Here is an 18,173-nt window from a genome sequence, read left to right as displayed (position 1 = left end):
TAATCAAGTATTCTGCTGTTTTCATAACAAATCATTACATGAACATATGTAAACAGAATCATTGTCTAATAATACAGTAATTCTACTGTATATAACATAAATCTGACTCAGATGTCTGTGTTTTTCAGAGACCTTCAAAACGATGGACACAGACGCAGACGGAGTCGTGTCGCTCACGTTCTTTGAGGTTTCACTTCACTTTCATGAACATTTCTCACACACACACACACACTACTTCTGCTTTATCTGGTGCAGCCACAGCACACTTTAAATGAACCCTGAAACAACAGTGACATTTACGTTCCTCTGTTTGCTCTAATACGATCTCATTTCTCTCTCTCTGTCCTGCAGTGGATCTCTCTGACCATGTTTGCCTGAAATGGACACCGATTTCCATCCTTTGTCTGCACTGAGACCATCTAAAGAGTGCCTTCATTTCTACACATCTTTAATGTATTTCTAATGGACAAAGCCTTAAGTCACAAAGCCATGTTTACATAGACTTTAATCAGAACATGGAAAATACCGTGCCAATCGTGAGTGTTTCTGAAGCCAAGAGAAAACTCTATCAAACCATTAACAGCATGTTTTTAGTCGTTCTGGATCGAACTGCATGCGTTTCTCTTAGATTGCCAGATAAAAGTCGTTTACACTTTATGTGCCAAATCAATCATTGCAAATTTCAATCATTCTCAGCCGTTTTTAATCAATGTTTTATGCTCGTGAGCTGCATATTTTTCAGTGAATGTCATATCTGAATGTTACACATAAAGAATGCTGTATTAGAACCGCATGTGTAGATTTAAGCCCAGCTTTACTCACAGAGAGTGTTTGTTTGGACTGAAGTTCATGCTGCTGTTTTATGGGACAAACCAAAGGATCTTTTATCAAGCTTAAAGGGACATGCATTTTTTTTATATATACATTACTTAAGTTCTGTTTATATGAGCAATTCAAAACCTCTATTTAATCCAACAGGAGCAACAGAACTGGGAACAGATCGAATCTGATATACAGAATCACGAGATTGAATTCAACTTTTTTTTACAATACAAAGATGAAAAGGTGGAGGAAACTGTTCTTTTTTTAATGCCAATCAGCAGGTTTACAAAATATTTTTTTCCTTTGTTGATTCATTTTTGTGGGTTTTCAATAAAGTTTCTTTAAAAAATAAAATAATGTGCTCTGTTATTTAACAGTGATTGTCTCCATTTTTATTTTATATTTTTAACTTAGTTTTTGTAGGGAAATATTTCCAGTGTGGGTCTTATCAAATACGTGATACCCATATGACATGATGGCACTGCATTGCCCCATCCTACAAAATAATATAGCCTATTTAATCTAATTTAAACAGCATATTATTAATATATGTACAATTATAATGCATGCAGGTTTATATTATGTGGAACATACAATTCATTTGGCTGGCACTGTAACTATTTAACTATAAAAATTATTAAACGGTCAGCAGCTAAAAAAAATATCTTTAAGATTCACGTAGATTTTATATACAAATTTTGATCTTATATACACATTTTTACATGCAGATTTTATAGACGACTAGAGATCTAACAAGATTTGTCACTATGGAAACTTTGGTAGTTTGATATTAGCTTGGTATTAGTAAATAAAATAGAATTTGACATTTATGTAAAGACATTAAGATAGTTTTTTTTTTAAATACTAAGCTATTAACCACAGAGTTCCTGAAAATGTTTAAGGCCATATTTCAGATGTATTGGTAACGATGTATTAAACGAACGTTATATTATGTGGAAATAATGGTATGGGGCTTTTATTTTGCAATTAAAAGGTGCACCAAGCTCAGGGTTCCCCGCTTTCTCTACAGCCTTTCTCTTTAGTTCCGCAGTGCGATCAGTGTCGTTAGATAGATAGAGATTATGAACTCTCTCTCGCAGGAGATCGAGGGATTCTCCGCGGCGCGTCTGAGGAAGCAGAGCACGCGAGTCACGACCGTGACGGGTGAGAAACTCGTCGAGACGCGACGCGGTGATGATTTCCACGTCACGCGCGATACGGAGCGCGAGAGTGACGCGGCGTGCGGGTTCGTGCAGGACTTGAACCTGGACCTCCGAGTGGGCATCATAAGACCCTTCCTCATGCTCTGTGCGTTTTGTCTTTAATGTCTATAATTTGCAATATTTACTGTGAAAGCCCTTACACATCCCCCACTGGGTAAAGATGGTAATACCATTTTACTATGGTAATTATTGGCTAATGTATCAACACAACGGTGTCTAAATAAACATGGCATTACCATGTTACTTTCTGTAAAACGATGTTTATCTAAGGTGAACAATATTATAATATAATTATTTTGGCCTATACAGCTATGGCACTTTAAGTGAACTGTCTTTTTATTTTTTAGCATCCCAGGATGCAGCTCATGACATAGACACATTGAAAAAGTTAAAGGTAAGGTAATGAGTTTTTTACTGTTATTTTATATTTTTTATATTATTTATTATCTTACTAAACTCACTTATACACTTTATAAAACTAGGCCAGCTTACTTGTACAACACTAAAATTATATATATTAATTCTGTCAAATAGATTAATCACATCTAACAGGTTTTATATATATATATATATATTTGTGTTTTAGGTGACTCATGTGCTGAATGTGACGTATGGGGTTCAGAACGTGTTTCCTGATCTCTTCACTTATAAGACTGTTACCATGATGGATATTCCAGAGACAGACATCACCTCATACTTCCCTGAATGTTTTCAGTTCATAAATGAAGCCAGCCAGCAGGTGTGTGTGGAAGACAGACAGATGTGTGTGTGTGTGTGTGTGTGTGTCTATAACTTCTGTTCTGCATGTTCTTCAGGATGGGGTGGTGCTGGTCCACTGTAATGCCGGAGTGTCTCGCTCTGCTTCTGTCGTCATCGGGTTCCTCATGTCCCAGGAGAAGATGTCGTTTGATGAAGCCTTCAGTGTTGTGAAAACTGCCCGGCCTTCCATCCAGCCAAACCCTGGCTTTATGAATCAGCTGAAGAAATATAATCCATAATGCCATACAAACATTGGGACTGATCTAATGTTGCTGTAAACCCACTTCTTCTGTATATAATAAAGTATTTTTTTATTTGTTTATGTTTTTACTTGTTGCATAAATAATTGTTTTGCTATTGCTGCTGATTTATCGATGGTCTTTACATTTTGAGGTTTAATGGGTGACTTTTATTTTGAAATGCATCAGGACGGGAAACTGATCAACCGTTGAATCCGCGTTCACGTCACAACACAGTAACCAGTAACTGAAGGGACTTTGGCAAAACAAATGAATCATCAATAATACTAGTCGCCTTTTTTTATGTAACATTTTAATGATATATCAAAGGAATAGAAGTATGTCGTGTGAACTCTCTATCCAGAAACAACTGCTCACAATAATGGAAAGTTTAGTCTCATCTATAGTGACAGAAATTTGTCAGCTTGATATTTTTCAGTTAAAACGTCAAAATGGAAATACAGAAACTGATATTAAATTGGTAAGTCTGTTCAAATGTATCATTGTTGGTGTCCTAAAAATCGTAAAGAATAAAATGTTGTACCATTTCACCAAAAAGTACCTTGGTAAATAGTTATTCTAAACATACCATAACGTTAGTTAATAGTTATTTTCACCGCTGTGAAGTTATAAATAATTCATATGAAAACTCCTTAGCGTCTGTTATTTTGTTTTCTTTTATAATAAGCATTTTGTTCGAATAATAGCTGACTAATATTAAACTGCCACATAATTAACGGTAAACTTTTTAAGGCAATATGTTCTGTTGAAATATTATTGCACGTATTAAAACAGCTTTGTGGGTTCTTGAATTAAAGTATTGTCTTAATATATTTTGGAGCTTTAATCATTGATATTACATGCGTTGTTACATTAAGTTAATCTGTTATGTGTTAAAAAGAGCTAAATTTTTAACTTTACCTTTACAGTTATAGTTACTGATATTTGTTGTTTGCTTCAGAAGAATCTGACAGATGCTATAAGGAAAATAACAAACTCAACAGCTGAACAGATCTGCACAATCCTTCATATAGCATCCACTGGACGAAGAAAATATCTTAAACAAGTATATGAACTCAACAAAAGCATAGACAAGCAGTCGGCTGGGACGGGAAAACCACTCAAGACCGAATACCCCAATGTCGAAGATGAGGAACATGTCAAAGGTGGTTCTTATCATAAATAAATCATGTATTAAATGATGTTTTAAATGATTAAACAAGAAACATGCATTGTTGTAGAAGGAAACCAAGAAGATGTCACCTCAGGAATCCAGGATTGCACCACATTTGGTGGAGATCTTCCTCAGACTGTTGAAGTAAACCACATCCTGCTGTAACTGTTTGCAATTAAAAAAAAAACATACAAACTATAATTTGCTGTACATTACACTAACATAGTCCTGTATTTATCTAGGAAGAGCCTGAGTTTACATTTGAAGAAGCATTTGGCCATGAAGAGGAACAAGTAGTGTGTCAATCTCCTGCTGTTGATGGTACAGACAGCATGTTTTTCATATCTATAAACATTAGGGGTCAAACGACACCCTTATATCACGATTCGATACATATCACGATACTGAACTCACGATACAATAATATTGCGGTACTCCAAGACGTATGATAAAAGCTTAACAAAAAATGCTAAATTTGATTTTTACATCGTGGGTGTAAATGAATAGGCTTAGACTGTTGTTAACCCAATTAACAAGACAATAGAGACACCAGAGTACAAAAAAATATTCATGATTCTGACGCTGAAAATACAGAATTATTTTAGACGAATATGTTTGCACTCTGTCACTGACTAGATAAATAATGTAGGCCACCTTTACTGGTAACATCAGACATTTGGCATTTTCAGGACCCACAAATATTCTCCCAATGCATTATTATACATTATCTTCAACATTATATAGTAGTACTGACACTAAAACTCTGAAAACTTGAATTTTTTCTCACACAGTAATTTGTATTTTGGTCGAACTATCCACAATACATATTGTCACTATCCATGCTACATATTGTTGCATTTTTGTATTGTGATATATTGTGACACGATATATTGTTACACCCCTAATAAACATGCAATGTTCCTGTTGCAGAATCAGTAGAGCCCAGTGCAGAAGAAACTGAATCTGTAGACCATCCAAGAGAAGAACCAAACCAACCAAACTCCAAAGACGAATCAAATTACATTTCAGTCCAGTTAAACATAGACACACTGGATGTACCCGACATTATCAGCACAGGATCGTATGTAACTACATACACAACTGAAGAAGTGCAACTGGATGCAAACGATGAGCAGAACACATGCAGAACCTGTGGAAAAACCTTCACCGTCCTCAATAAGTTGAGAAGACACCAGCAGAAGATCCACAGTGGAGAAACTCCTCACGCTTGCCAAGAGTGTGGAGAGCGTTTCGCCCGCAGGCGCCTCCTCCAAATCCACCGGAGAATCCACAAGGTGGAAAAACCGCACAAATGCGAGCTCTGCGAGAAGACGTTTCGCTTGCCAAACCACTTGAGGAATCACATGACGAGTCACGGTGACGAAAGACCATTCACCTGTTCCACGTGTGGCAAGAGCTTCACGTCGATGAGCATCCTCAAATCTCATGAGCGAACACATGGTGGAGAGAAGAAGTTTGTGTGCCTGCAGTGCGGTTCCCGTTTCCTCACCAAATCCTACCTGGATTACCATCAGCGAGTTCACACTGGAGAAAAGCCATTCCCGTGCAAACACTGCGCGAAGAGCTTCGCTCAGAAGGGGAACCTCAGGGCACACGAGAGACTGCACACGGGCGAACAACCCTTCAGATGCGAGGACTGCGGGAAAACCTTTGTACACTCAAACACCTTCAAATCCCACAAACAGCTCCACACGGGAGTCAAAGCTTTTTGCTGTGAGCTTTGCGGGAAGGGGTTTCGACGAGGAACGCATCTCAAGACTCATTTACTGACACATTCTGGAGACAAACCGTTTAGTTGTGACATATGTGAGAAGACTTTCACCCTCAAGGGGTCTTTGAAGACTCACAGGTTCACGCATACAGGACAGAAGAGTTACGCTTGTAACATCTGTAATAAGAGGTTTACTCAGGCCAGTTCGCTGGGAAAGCACAGACGGGTTCACACCGGAGAGAAGCCGCATCGCTGCCGGAACTGTGGCAGGGCTTTCTCTCAAAGCAGCCACCGTAACAACCACTCAAAGGTTTGTTACTCTGGGACAAAAAGTTCAGCTAACTCGAATGTGGAAGAGAACTAAACTAATACTCTTGATTAAACCCAACTGTGCCCAAATACTTGTGAGAATTTTCCTTGGACGAACTGCAATTTTCTGTTTAAGTTCTGGATAGGATCATTAGGGTGAATCTATGAAACATCTAGGTCATATTTCACCCTTAGCCTTCATCCTTCCCTCGCACTTTGTAACACATCGCGGGTCATAATGACCCAAAGACCTAAAATTATACTTACTTTTTTTTTTCGAGAAAGCTTAAAAAAAACAAAAACTTAATAATATTTTGTCTAATTTTCAATGCAATTTTTGGGGAGATTTTTTTTTATTTTGTTTGATTTTATTTACCTTTAAATGACTAGATATTATAAATATTAAATAAATAGTAATTTAGCAATTTAAGCACATTCTTTCAATTAACTCACTATTTCACACATAACCCTTTTAATTCAGCTCAAAATATCTTACATTGGGTGTCTTTGCCGAACTCTTGAGGAAAAATAATAATATAACATGATATTTCATGACTCTTGCCACTAGATGGCCTTATAGCTCTATATGGAGCAAATGAGCTGTTCCTCTGGGTCCTAAAGTCAGTTTTTCTTTAGGATGCATTCAGATACACATGTAGACATATTATAAAATCTTTTTTTTGTGGTAAAGTTTTAGCATTTTAGGTTTTTCTGTGTACTGAAGCATTCCTTGCTTTCCTATGGGGGTCAAATTGACCCGAGCGTGAAGGATTTGTTACATTTTTAAATTTCAACCACAAAACTCTGAGAATCCATTACACTTTTTTTTGTGTGTATTCGTGGTTCAAGTGCAACAAAAGTCCTAGGGTCTTGGACCCCTCTGATGAACACTCAATTAAAAAAAAAAGAAAACAAGTATTTTCAGGTAAAAATAAAGCCGTTATATCTCCAATAAACAAGTACAACTGTAACAATGTAAAATACTTGTTATGAAACTGTCTCAACATAATCAAAATAATGATTGATAATGACAAAATAATGAGACTTCCTTTTATTTATGCAAAATATAATTTATTTTTAATGTCGTGGTGAAATATATACCCCCCCCCCCCCCCCCCCCCTGTTGGTCATGAGAAAACATAAGATGGGAGGAAAATAAATTTTTCAATGCTTTCTTTTGCATTTGCATTCTTTTGAGAAACTTTGCATTCACTCACAAAGCCATTTTCTTCCCACCTCATTTTATTTCCATTATACAAGTTTAATGAGCAAACGCAAAGATACAAAAACATTGAAGTATAATTGTTTTTCTTCCATCTAAATTTTTTCACCATCACCATGTCCTCATCACCTCAGGCATTTCAAACATTTTTGACAGACAGTTCGCTCATAAATGTGTAATATTAAGTTAAACCAAAACCATCATAAACGAGAGGGAGACACTGATAATAAATAGCCAATTTAGCTAATAATGTTAAAAAATACACAAGATAGACCTTTACTGTACATCTACCTACAAATACTACAAACCAATCAAAGTGTTACAGAGATTTTTAAATTAAAGTAATAAATGGTAAACTTTCAAGTTAGAAATAAGAAACAGTTTATCATTCAGAGGAATGTAAAAATTATTTGTATTTTTTCTTGTAAAGAGAGAGAAAGAGAAAAAAAACCCAAGCACTCACACGCTCACCAGATTTATATACATAAGCGCAAAATATCAGGCAGACCAAAAAAAATTAAGGCTTTACAAAAATGTAAATTTTTTAAAAATAAGATTCAATAAACATTATAAATAAGTGCGAGCTGAATGGAATTGACCTGCATAAATTGGTTTTTGAAACCATATATCCGGTATGTGTGTGTGTTCTCTGTGACTGATGTCGGATCTGATCCGAGAACAGTCTCAGGCGTAATTGTTGTGTTCTAGCCGGGTGACTAAGGTGGACACCAGTCTCTCCAGCTGCTCCGCTCTCTGTTTGCCCGTCTGCAGAACTTCCTCGTGATTGGCTTTTTCCTCGCTGTCATAGTCCATTACCGCTTTATTAGTTATCAAAGACAGAGCGAAGACACGTAAGCCACAGTGACGTGCCACGATCACCTCGTGAACGGTGCTCATGCCTAAAACAGACAAAGCCTGGTTATTAAAATGGTTCACATTAAAAAACATGTTTAGTTATTTTTATTTCAATGTAACAGAAATTTCACTATACAGTACTATAACTTATGGTGCGCTCACAATGACAGTGTCTGCACTCTCATTGGTCACTGCATTTAACTTAATGCAAATGAGAAGTGATGCAGTTTAATTTGGTTACATTGAAAGAGTTGAATGACTTCAAGTTACTGCAAATTGTTGTCAGTGTGAACGCCCCTTTTGGCCTGTCGGAGAACTGCATAAATAAACTATTATAACAGGTTAGTTAACTAGTTAAGACTTAAGTCTTTCATTTATCTTCTGAACACAAATGGCGATTTTTTGATGAAATCTGAGAGATTTCTGTCCCTCCATTGACAGCTACGCAACTACCACTATTAGGCTTCAAAAAGTTCCTAGAGAGATCATAAAACTAATCCATATGGATTGAGCGGTTTAGTCCAAATTTTCTGAAGAGGCTCGATCGCTTTATATGATGAACAGATTTAGTTTATTGGTTCATTGGTTCTCACATGTCAAGTGAACATGTTTGAGCTTCCGTTTACCATAACTGAGGTGATGAATGTTTATATGTGAATAAAAGCTTTAATTAAATCTGTTCATCATACAAAGCGATCGAGCCTCGTCAGATAATTTGGACTAAACTGCTCATTTCATATGGATTAGTTATACGATCTCTCTATGAACTTTTTGAAGCTTCAAAGTGGTAGTTGCGTAGCTGTCAATGGAGGGACAAATCTCTCAGATTTTATCAAAAAGATCGTCATTTGGGTTTCGAAGATAACGACATGATGGTGAGTAATTAATGACAGAATTTAAATTTTTATGTGAACTATCCCTTTAAGAGACGCGTGACAGCTCTTACCGACAGCATCAGCTCCCAGCTTGTTCAACATGCGACACTCCGCGATCGTCTCAAACGAAGGTCCTCCTAGAACGCAATAAACGCCCTCTCGCAGGAAATCACTGAAACCAAGCTCTGACCCCACGTCCAACGCCAGCTGCTGGAGTTCTCGATCATATGCGTCAGACATGCAGGGGAAACGTAAACCAAACCTAAAAAAAAGCAATGTAAGTTAAAGGGATAGTTCACCAAAAAGTGAAAATTAGCCCATGATTTACTCAACATCAAGCCATCCTAGGTGTATATGACTTTCTTCTTTCAGACGAATACAGTCGGAGTTATACTAAAAATGGCCTGGCTCTTCCAAGCTTTATGGGCACTATTTTTTGAAGTCCATACAAGTGCATCATATCCATCATAAAAGTGTCCCAAACGGCTCAGAGGGGTTAATAATTAAAGCGAAGCGATGCGTTGGTGTAAGAAAAAATTGGCGTAAGTTAACTTGCGTTCGGCCGTCTGCCGGAAGCTAGTTATTTTAGTTGATGAAGTTTTAAATATGGATATTTTTCTAACACAAACGCATCGCTTCGCTTCAGAAGGCCTTTATTAACCCCCGGAGCCGTTTGGGACACTTTTATGATGGATAGATACACTTTTATGGAAAAAATGGTGCTCATTCACTGTCATTATAAAGCTTGGAAGAGCCAGGACATTTTTTAATATAACGCTGATTGTATTCGTCTGAAAGAAGAATGTAATATACACCTAGGATGGCTCCGGGTGAGTAAATTATGGGCTATTTTTCATTTTTGGTTGAACTATGCCTTTAAGGCTTGTATAATGAACAATTCCTACAGGAGTATGTGTGAAATCTCTGCATGTCAAAACAGCTCAATGGCGTGAGAGTGTTAAATATAAGTTAGTGCTGCAACACATATAAACATACCTTTCGTCGTTGGGTCCTGCCAGTGGGTTGTTTCCAGCAAATCCAGGCATGTTGAGATGATCTTTGATGATCATGATGTCGCCCACTTTATAGTCCTGGTTCAGACCGCCAGCAGCGTTCGTAAGAATCACGGTCTTCACTCCCAGAATTTTGAAGATCCGCATAGGCATCGTAATCTGCAACAGAACAACAATATTAGTTTGAGATGCTCATCATTAGGAGTTTTCACGGACAAAAATGGCACTAATGAAACCAAGGACACAAGCATCAGATTGACATCTAGTCACACCTCGCTGATTTTAGCGCTAAGGCAACTTTTAAAGTTAATGGAAAACCAGCAAGTGTTCTGGACTTTGCATTTCATAGGGTCGAAGAGTTTATGCTTCAATCACACACAAAACACAAACAGTTAAAACTAATTAGGTTTTCAAATAAGGTAATTTGGCAATTAGATTAATCACGTGGTGTAGAGCAAAAATGGTCATGAAAAATCTAGGTCAGGGATCTTTAACACTGTACAACTTGCGATTTCAGTGATATCAAAATACAGAGAAATCGATAAACAACCAAGAAGACTGTTTGGATCTCTAATCCAGCAATACAGCCATAACTACCTCTCAGTCTGTTAGACTGACAAAAGAAAAATCTATATTGGTAACAGTATACATTTTGTATGTGAGTATAATGGGGCATTTGTACCTTTTGGATGGCATATCCCTCATAGAGATGAAACCTTCCCTGCATGCAGACACATGGTATTCCCTTCAAAGTGCCAAACACCAGTCGACCTGCGTGACCGTGCACTGCAGAACAGAACCAAATGCACAGATTCAGCAAAAGAAAAAAGAGGAGTAATGGAAACCTTGCAAGGTAACATCTCCATTATACAGAAGCGCTCACCTGTACTTTGGGGGAAGTTGGGGATGTCTTTGTAGTTGAAGGCCACCTGGTCTTTCAACGCATCAGCCAGTCCACCCATCCCTGAGCCACACACGACCCCCACCAGAGGACGCACTGCAGTCTGGGACAGGAGCCAGTCCGCGGTGGCCTGGCAATCCTCAAAGCTGTACCTGCAAAGACACAGTGGGAACATTTATGAGACTACACACACGACTTTAACTAGCTCACTGCATTCCCAGCACACATGTTATGCTTGTATCTGCCCAGAAGTCAAGTTCCTGTGATGGAAAGTTTTAAAAACGAACCTATCCGATTCTGGCCTGAGGCACTAACATTCCACAGGTGTTATTAACCCAATGGGAGATGGCGTCCGTCCAGGAAACACTATTAGTTAAGTATCACGTTCAAAGTGTTTGCTAGAATCTCTAGAGCTTCTCTTAAATGGTCTGCGCAGCATCCCAAGTTAAAGTTCATGTCTGCAGTAATACGGTTTATTAGCAGCCGGTCGGGAGTCACTTCAGACACAGCAGAGCAACTGAATGCCCAGAAAAATACACACTCATTTAAAACTTCGCAGAATAGGTTAAAAATACTCAAGATGCATGAGATGTGGATGTAGATTCTACATTCTGATTGGTGACTCATATTGGCCAGACTTGCAGCTGACAGTATTATCATAATAATCAATAAAGTCTAGACTTATTAAATCATGTGAGTATTTGTAGATTAGATAGACGTTATATATGGTTTGTTTTTACTCTCCTCCTTTTGTGAGAAGAAATTTTCCACAACCCACACACAGGGGACATTACATTTCAACATAAACATATTTAAAATCATAAAGTAGGAATAGACATTGTCAAACGACACTTTACATTCATCAAAAAATAAAAAAATCCATCACATTCCCCGGAGTCTTACACACTTAAACGTCACAAACATTCAACTTGTATAGAATTTACTTACACAAAAGGCATATCGAATAGCATCTGCATATGTATTATGCATTATAAGATGCCAAATACTGTATTTGGCATCTTTGAATGGATTTGAAGGGCTATGATGAAGCCTGCAAATACCAAATAAAGATATCCTGGCGGATTTGAAACTTGAGCCACTTTTGGACACATCACTACTGTAATCTGAGTGTGTGACTCCTGAAATAAACGTTCGGTGACATACTGCTTTATGATTAACTATGGCCTTTGCAGTTTGGAAAACAGTAACAAAGTTACCATTTAAAAAATCAGTTTAGATTTGCAATTTAATTGTAGCTAATATACATTTTCTATACAACCAATTAATTGTCAAAAATCTAAAAGAATGTGAAAATAGTCCAGGTCCAAAAGGATTTATATATATATATATATATATATATATATATATATATATATATATATGTATGTATGTATGTATATATATATATAAAACCCTTTTGGACCTGGACTATTTTCACATTCTTTTAGATTTTGTTACATTGTTTCTTTTGTCTTTTAAAAGTGTATGTTTGAATATTCTATTTCTTTGGTGAACATGCAATAGAATCGCTCCATGGCTCCATAGTACAGGGGGATGCTTAGTTAAATCTGTTCTATCATAATTTATCCATTCTGTAATGTCATAATCGATGTGAGATTGCATTTAACCGAAACGGCCTCTTATATAACGGTACCGAAACGCGCGCGCACTGTAGTTCAGTTCTCTGGCAGCTGTTCAAAACACGCAGCGCGCACGCGCATCACCACGTGCTCCTCACGGTGACGATTCGGTTAAATGCAATCTCACATCGATTATGACATCACAGAATGGATAAATTATGATAGATCAGATTTAACTAAGCATCCCCCTGTACTATGGAGCCATGGAGCGATTCTATTGCATGTTCACCAAAGAAATAGAATATTCAAACATAGGATACACTTTTAAAAGACAAAAGAAACAATGTAGGCTAGAAATAGTTAGATCTGAAAAAATAATAATAGTTTACCCAGTGCTGCTCTCAGGAAACATGTTTAAAATCGCTGATCAGATCCTTCACAAATACGGAATGGAAATATCGATGTTTCTATAGCGACGGATACGGAGGTAACGTTAACTTATGCGACGAACGATCGAGAACACAAACGACGAATATATAATTAAAACAAAGCTACGTTTAGCGAGTCGAGACAGTCAATAACAACTCTTTAATAATTCCTGAAGTGTTGCTCACGTCGCCGGTGTTTTATAGATCCTCCGTTTCTGCCACTCCTCCGCGCGTTCTGACGCAAATGAAAGTCCCGCAACACGCACGCCCCCTGACGCAACGCCCCCTGACGCGACGCCCCCGGTCAGGGTGGGCCAACACGGGCTCCTAAACACGAGAAACAGCTGTCACAAAGACCGAGCACCGGATATACTGGAAATTGGTTTTCAGCGAGATTAGATTTATGGATGGTCGAACAAAACAAACGCATGTGACTACAAGTCATTCAAATATTAACACTGTTATGTGTGTCCATGTGTATTTGGCTTATTCTATCTAATTCACAATGATTTAGATAAGGAAATCGTGAACTTTTGTAGCCTACACATCATGACAATCACTTTTTATCTTTGCCTGAATGAAAGCAGAACTATTGAAGTTGTGTGTGCTGTGTAATATCAACAATAACGCACGCATGATATAGGATGGTCGTTCCTGCTGCCTTTTTACCATCAAGTTTTTAAAAGGATTTTTCCTATGTAGAATTTTTGGGTATGTATTTTAAAACAGGCTATGCACAACCTATTTTAAAAAAAAGAAAAAAAAGAAAGAAAGAAAATAAATGTTGTTGGAATTTAACATATTTTGACCCACTTTAACCAGTCCTGAGTCAACATTTCAGAAATGCCAAAAGTAAATAACAAGTCAAAGAATTCAGTTCTTCAACATTCCCCTCATTTACCCCAAGTTGTAGAATGGTCGAGCACACGTTATTTTAGGCCTATCTAAGACCAGGACCAACCAGGGCCCCTCAGGAACAAAGTTCATGACCCCTGTTGACCTACGACCTGTCTCAAACATATCACATTAGATAGAAGTATCCTATTTATATTAGCACCTCACTTCCCACACATGATCATGTCCGTCAAAACAGTCTCAGAGCCACCACGGAAGAATAATGTTTTTCAATAATGATTAATTTATGCGATCACCTCTTTCTGTCATTCTGTAACTGGCACACCTAAGACTGGCATCATTTCAATTCATTACATCACTTATTTTGTTTTTTGATGTAGCCTGTTGTTGTGATCAGCAGGTTCAAGGTACACACGTGAACGAAGCGTGAATAGATAAACATAATATTTACAACCTCACCTGCAGTGAAAAAGAAATATGCTAACATATATTTAAAATACATAAATGTATACTATAAATACATTTACATTTTACATAATATAAATACAATGCAATTGTACTAATTGGTATACTTCAAATATACTAAATTGGAATAATAAATTAGCCTACTTTTGTACTTAATGTACTGTATTTATTCAGAAGTAGTGCTGAGGTCCAGCTAAAGACATTGATTTGACTCTGCTAAAGTGGTTCAGGTAAAATGGGCCAGTCAAACTGCAAAGGGAAATAGTAATTTATCCTCAATTTTAATTTTAAAAAACAATTGCTTATACAGCCACATGACATTTAAACTGGATTAAACAAACATATTCGTATGTGCCATTAAAAAAAAAACATTTAGGATCAGATCAGTGAACTGATGTCAGTGGTGTGTGTTTGTGTGTGTGTGTGTGTGTGTTTTTTTTTTGTGTGTGTGTGTGTGTGTGTGTGTGTGTGTGTGTCAGGGTGAGTGACACAGATGATGGCCCACTTTAGCTGAAACCATGTGTCCCATTTTACCTCAGTGGGTTGTGGTAAATTGAGCTTTATTGCCAAGTGTGCTTGCACACACAAGGAATTTTCCTTGGTACTGAAGCTTCCAGTGCACATATACAAATACAGATACAACAAGAAACATAGTAATACAAATTCTACAAATAAAATGATAAAAAAAATATGAAAATAGTATAAAAATATATGGTCACAGTTGGGTTTTGGCAGAATAAACATTTACAGATACCGATTATGAACATATTTACAGTATTTTGAATAGTATGAATAAATATAAATGTAAATATCACCTGAATTTTTAATATATTGCACTAAAGAGTGGGAGAATTGCACTTACAGGCCTATGCCTTGGGAGATATGTTAACTGTTCAGAAGGGAAATGGACTGTGGGAAGAAACTGAACTTTTTCAAACAATATGTTCATATACCAAACTAACAACATTATTTCTGATTGATGCCATCAAGACAGATATTATGCATAGTTTTTTATGTGCATGTTTGTTTTTTTATTTATCATCCTTATAATATTAAGTTAGATTTGGTATGACAGGCTACTTACCATGCAGCTTTCTGGTGTAGTCTTGATTTGAATTATCCACCCCCCCCCCCCCACCATAGCAACCATAAACCAATCAAATCACCTGTTACTTGTCAAGCACAGTTATGACAACAGTTTGAAATCCTTTGCAGTCATTGGCTCTAAATTCCAGAGTGGCTGGGACCCCCAAACCTAAAATGGCCTATTTTACCTGATATCACCCTACTCCAAATAAAGCTTAATTATAATTTTTATATTAGTAAGTCTCAAGTGATAAGCCAGTAAATATGTTAATGAATTTGTAGTGTACTTAGTAAATAGATTTTAGTGTTTTTTGCACTAGGGTATGATTGCAAGGTTAAGGGCACTTGTTTTCGTCTCAGTCTCTATTGTGACTCCACCCAAAAACATGAGGAAGAGAATGATATTTCCTTGAACAAGCTGACACGCCTGCATCCTGACCAATCGCGTGGCCTCTCTGGATCATGATGCCACAAAACAATTGAGCCTTTTCCTCCAGAGCCCATGTAGGAATCAATAAAAATGTTCCCATAGCTGTCACGATGCCAAGTTCATTGAGCAACAAGTTCTGCAGAACAAGGTCAGGGCAGGGGGCCCTTGTCATTTCTCACTTTTATGAATTGTAAACATTATTTGAAGGCCTACACATCTAAACACTGTCTGAGCAAAGTCTACTTTCCATGTTATTTTACTGGTTTTTTTTAGTTTTTGTTTCTTTTTTAGTTTAAAGAAGCTGCTTTAATCAGCATCAGTCTTGAATGAACACATGAATCTTTATGCAACGAACTGCACAGATAATAACATCATCCACGCCAGATAATCGCAAAATATACCTCACTTCAGACCAGGAGTGTGCATGAAAGTCACATGTGTCGTCATCAGACACAGCGACCCCATTATTCGTAATGAGAGAGAGTGTGTGGAATGCGTGTGTGGGTTTAATAGGTTAGCTTTACTTCTCTGAGCCTGACTAACTGCCACACACACAAGAATATGAGGTTTTTATAATCCAACACAATGGCGTAGATGCAGCATTTGAGAAGAGTTCGGTCGCGAGAAGAAACAGTGTGGCCAGTTGCATAAACTTAGGCTGAGAACTAGTTTGACCCACTAGCAGTTAACTATCTTACTTTCTTAGTATCTTCTTCTATAACTATCTTCCAATTCAAATGATACCGATCTTGCAACGGCCCTGGGCTTCAACTTTGACCTTGTCTGATTATGATACAGACTGACACACAAGCACATGACTACAGAATCCGAATCTTTTTGTCCTGCACCAAAGCACCGGATCAGGTCTCGTCAAAGTTAGGAAATATACAACCCAAGACATGAGTCACATCCTTTAATGTGTTGCTTCCTGAACTGACAAGCATTGAGATGTTTTTGTGTAATCTGCAGTCGTGTAAGAATCTTCTGTATGGGTTCTAGAACCATAAAGGGTTCTGTCAGCTTTGTTTATACAACTTTTTAGGGAGTTCCCATCAATTTATGGTTTTAGTTTTAATTCATTCATTTTGTTTTAATTTTAATTCAATTTTATAAACATTTAAACAGCTCACATTCATATATCACCTCTTAAACATGAATATCATTTAAGACCTTTCTCATTATAGAACCTTTTTGGCATGAAAGGTTCTTTAAAATTGAGTCAAGAACCTCAGTGTTCCATTTAGAACTCTATAGAACATTTTTTTAAAGAGTGATATAGTGGTACTGTGAAACACGGTTGAATGTGTTTTAAAATGTTATGTAATGTGTGTTTGGGTCGGTTTACCTGCAGAAATTGACAGCCAAACGTATTTGGACTCAGATCAAAGTAAATGTAGGCTTAACCTCAGTTTTCTCTCACAGTACTTCGTGAATGACTTTTTAAATGTTGAACTTCCTGTGCAGCAAACACACAGAACTTTAGTAGATACAAACGGGTACAGAAGTCATTGCTGAACTGCTTCTGTTTGGCATTTTTGTGAATTTAATTTAGAATATTTGAACTGAAAAAAACTTCTGGCATCTCTAGAATAAGAAGTAGAAGAGGAAGAACATTTTGAGCAACATATGAGGAAATTATGAACATTATGAAAGTGATGTAAAAGGAAAGGGGATTTAACTCAAGTATTATCTTTCTTATTAAACTCTTTCCCATGAAGCTAATTAAGTTTTCCTGAAGATGTTGTTGTGCTTTATCAGTCTTATGAGAAATTTTTCACTGAGTCATCCCATACTGCCAACTACTATCAGAATGTGGACACTGTGGAACCCGTTCCCTTCTAGAACAAGCCATCCCTCCATCCTTATCTCTTATCACCCTTATAAGAAACAGTGGGATAACAAGAAAAAGAAATAAGACAGGAAATGGGTGATAAGCCACGATAAGATAAGCTTTATCAATAAGGCATTCTTTTGTCTACATCATAAAACACTTTCCACATTAGACTTGGTTAACAATGGAAGATAGTTGGAATTTACACTTTTGCAACAAATCTATTATGAAACTCAGACCATCACAAGAACACAGCCGTCATTTTAGCATTTCTAAACTCCAAATGGAGACATCTGATGAGAGAATAATGGGCAGCCGCTGACATATTGTGGCGTGCAGACACTGTTTATTTTAGGAAATATTTAGGCCAAGGC

The 18,173-nt window shown here is 37.1% G+C and overlaps 4 protein-coding genes across 6 annotated transcripts in view; 3 read left to right on the top strand and 1 right to left on the bottom strand.

Annotated features, from left to right (window-relative positions):
• Positions 1-1,176, top strand: part of capn1 (calpain 1) — a 31,678-nt gene extending 30,502 nt beyond the window's left edge. For both annotated transcript variants that reach the window (XM_077227554.1, XM_077227555.1), the window contains exons 21-22: positions 129-187; positions 352-1,176. In XM_077227554.1, the coding sequence (XP_077083669.1) occupies positions 129-187; positions 352-378 (86 nt within the window). In that variant the 3' untranslated portion in view covers positions 379-1,176. The remainder of the gene's footprint in view (positions 1-128; positions 188-351) is intronic.
• Positions 1,177-1,855: 679 nt separating this feature from the next.
• dusp19b (dual specificity phosphatase 19b) lies at positions 1,856-3,601 on the top strand. The gene is made up of 4 exons (XM_077227491.1): positions 1,856-2,130; positions 2,393-2,439; positions 2,632-2,784; positions 2,861-3,601. The coding sequence occupies exons 1-4, from the start codon at positions 1,905-1,907 to the stop codon at positions 3,041-3,043; spliced, it is 609 nt and encodes a 202-aa protein (XP_077083606.1). The 5' UTR covers positions 1,856-1,904; the 3' UTR covers positions 3,044-3,601.
• On the top strand, positions 3,360-6,348 carry LOC143736789 (uncharacterized). Of its 2 annotated transcripts, none has more exons than XM_077227489.1 (5): positions 3,360-3,524; positions 4,008-4,209; positions 4,285-4,361; positions 4,460-4,538; positions 5,148-6,348. In XM_077227489.1, the coding sequence occupies exons 1-5, from the start codon at positions 3,360-3,362 to the stop codon at positions 6,311-6,313; spliced, it is 1,689 nt and encodes a 562-aa protein (XP_077083604.1). In that variant the 3' UTR covers positions 6,314-6,348. The 2 variants fall into 2 exon arrangements, with proteins under 2 accessions (XP_077083604.1, XP_077083602.1); XM_077227487.1 differs by having other exon boundaries at positions 4,005-4,209.
• A 959-nt stretch (positions 6,349-7,307) lies between these two features.
• pnp5a (purine nucleoside phosphorylase 5a) lies at positions 7,308-13,369 on the bottom strand. Its single transcript, XM_077227490.1, has 6 exons — positions 13,094-13,369; positions 11,107-11,276; positions 10,906-11,009; positions 10,207-10,382; positions 9,282-9,472; positions 7,308-8,379 (listed from the first exon to the last, which is right to left on the bottom strand). Exons 1-6 carry the CDS (start codon positions 13,114-13,116, stop codon positions 8,165-8,167), a joined length of 879 nt encoding a protein of 292 aa, XP_077083605.1. The 5' UTR covers positions 13,117-13,369; the 3' UTR covers positions 7,308-8,164.
• Positions 13,370-18,173: the final 4,804 nt, after the last annotated feature.

This window comes from Siphateles boraxobius, unplaced genomic scaffold (genome assembly GCF_051911475.1).
Source record: "Siphateles boraxobius isolate OS27281-9 unplaced genomic scaffold, OSU_SipBor_1 130, whole genome shotgun sequence".
Taxonomy (NCBI): Eukaryota; Metazoa; Chordata; class Actinopteri; order Cypriniformes; family Leuciscidae; genus Siphateles; species Siphateles boraxobius.
This window is presented reverse-complemented; position numbering and strand designations above follow the sequence as displayed.

What these genes read in the sequence shown, in the direction of transcription:
- LOC143736789 (XM_077227487.1), top strand. Translation starts at nt 3,360, where the DNA reads ATGATATATCAAAGGAATAGAAGTATGTCGTGTGAACTCTCTATCCAG. An exon ending in ATCTTCCTCAGACTGTTGAA is followed by an intron (nt 4,362 to 4,459) that starts GTAAACCACATC and finishes GTATTTATCTAG; the next exon opens with GAAGAGCCTGAGTTTACATT. An exon ending in TCAATCTCCTGCTGTTGATG is followed by an intron (nt 4,539 to 5,147) that starts GTACAGACAGCA and finishes TTCCTGTTGCAG; the next exon opens with AATCAGTAGAGCCCAGTGCA.
- pnp5a (XM_077227490.1), bottom strand. Translation starts at nt 13,116, where the DNA reads ATGTTTCCTGAGAGCAGCACTGG. An exon ending in AGGGATATGCCATCCAAAAG is followed by an intron (nt 10,383 to 10,905) that starts GTACAAATGCCC and finishes GTTCTGTTGCAG; the next exon opens with ATTACGATGCCTATGCGGAT. An exon ending in GCTGGGAGCTGATGCTGTCG is followed by an intron (nt 8,380 to 9,281) that starts GTAAGAGCTGTC and finishes TGTCTGTTTTAG; the next exon opens with GCATGAGCACCGTTCACGAG.
- dusp19b (XM_077227491.1), top strand. Translation starts at nt 1,905, where the DNA reads ATGAACTCTCTCTCGCAGGAGATCGAGGGATTCTCCGCGGCGCGTCTG. An exon ending in AAGACCCTTCCTCATGCTCT is followed by an intron (nt 2,131 to 2,392) that starts GTGCGTTTTGTC and finishes TTTATTTTTTAG; the next exon opens with CATCCCAGGATGCAGCTCAT. An exon ending in ACACATTGAAAAAGTTAAAG is followed by an intron (nt 2,440 to 2,631) that starts GTAAGGTAATGA and finishes TTTGTGTTTTAG; the next exon opens with GTGACTCATGTGCTGAATGT.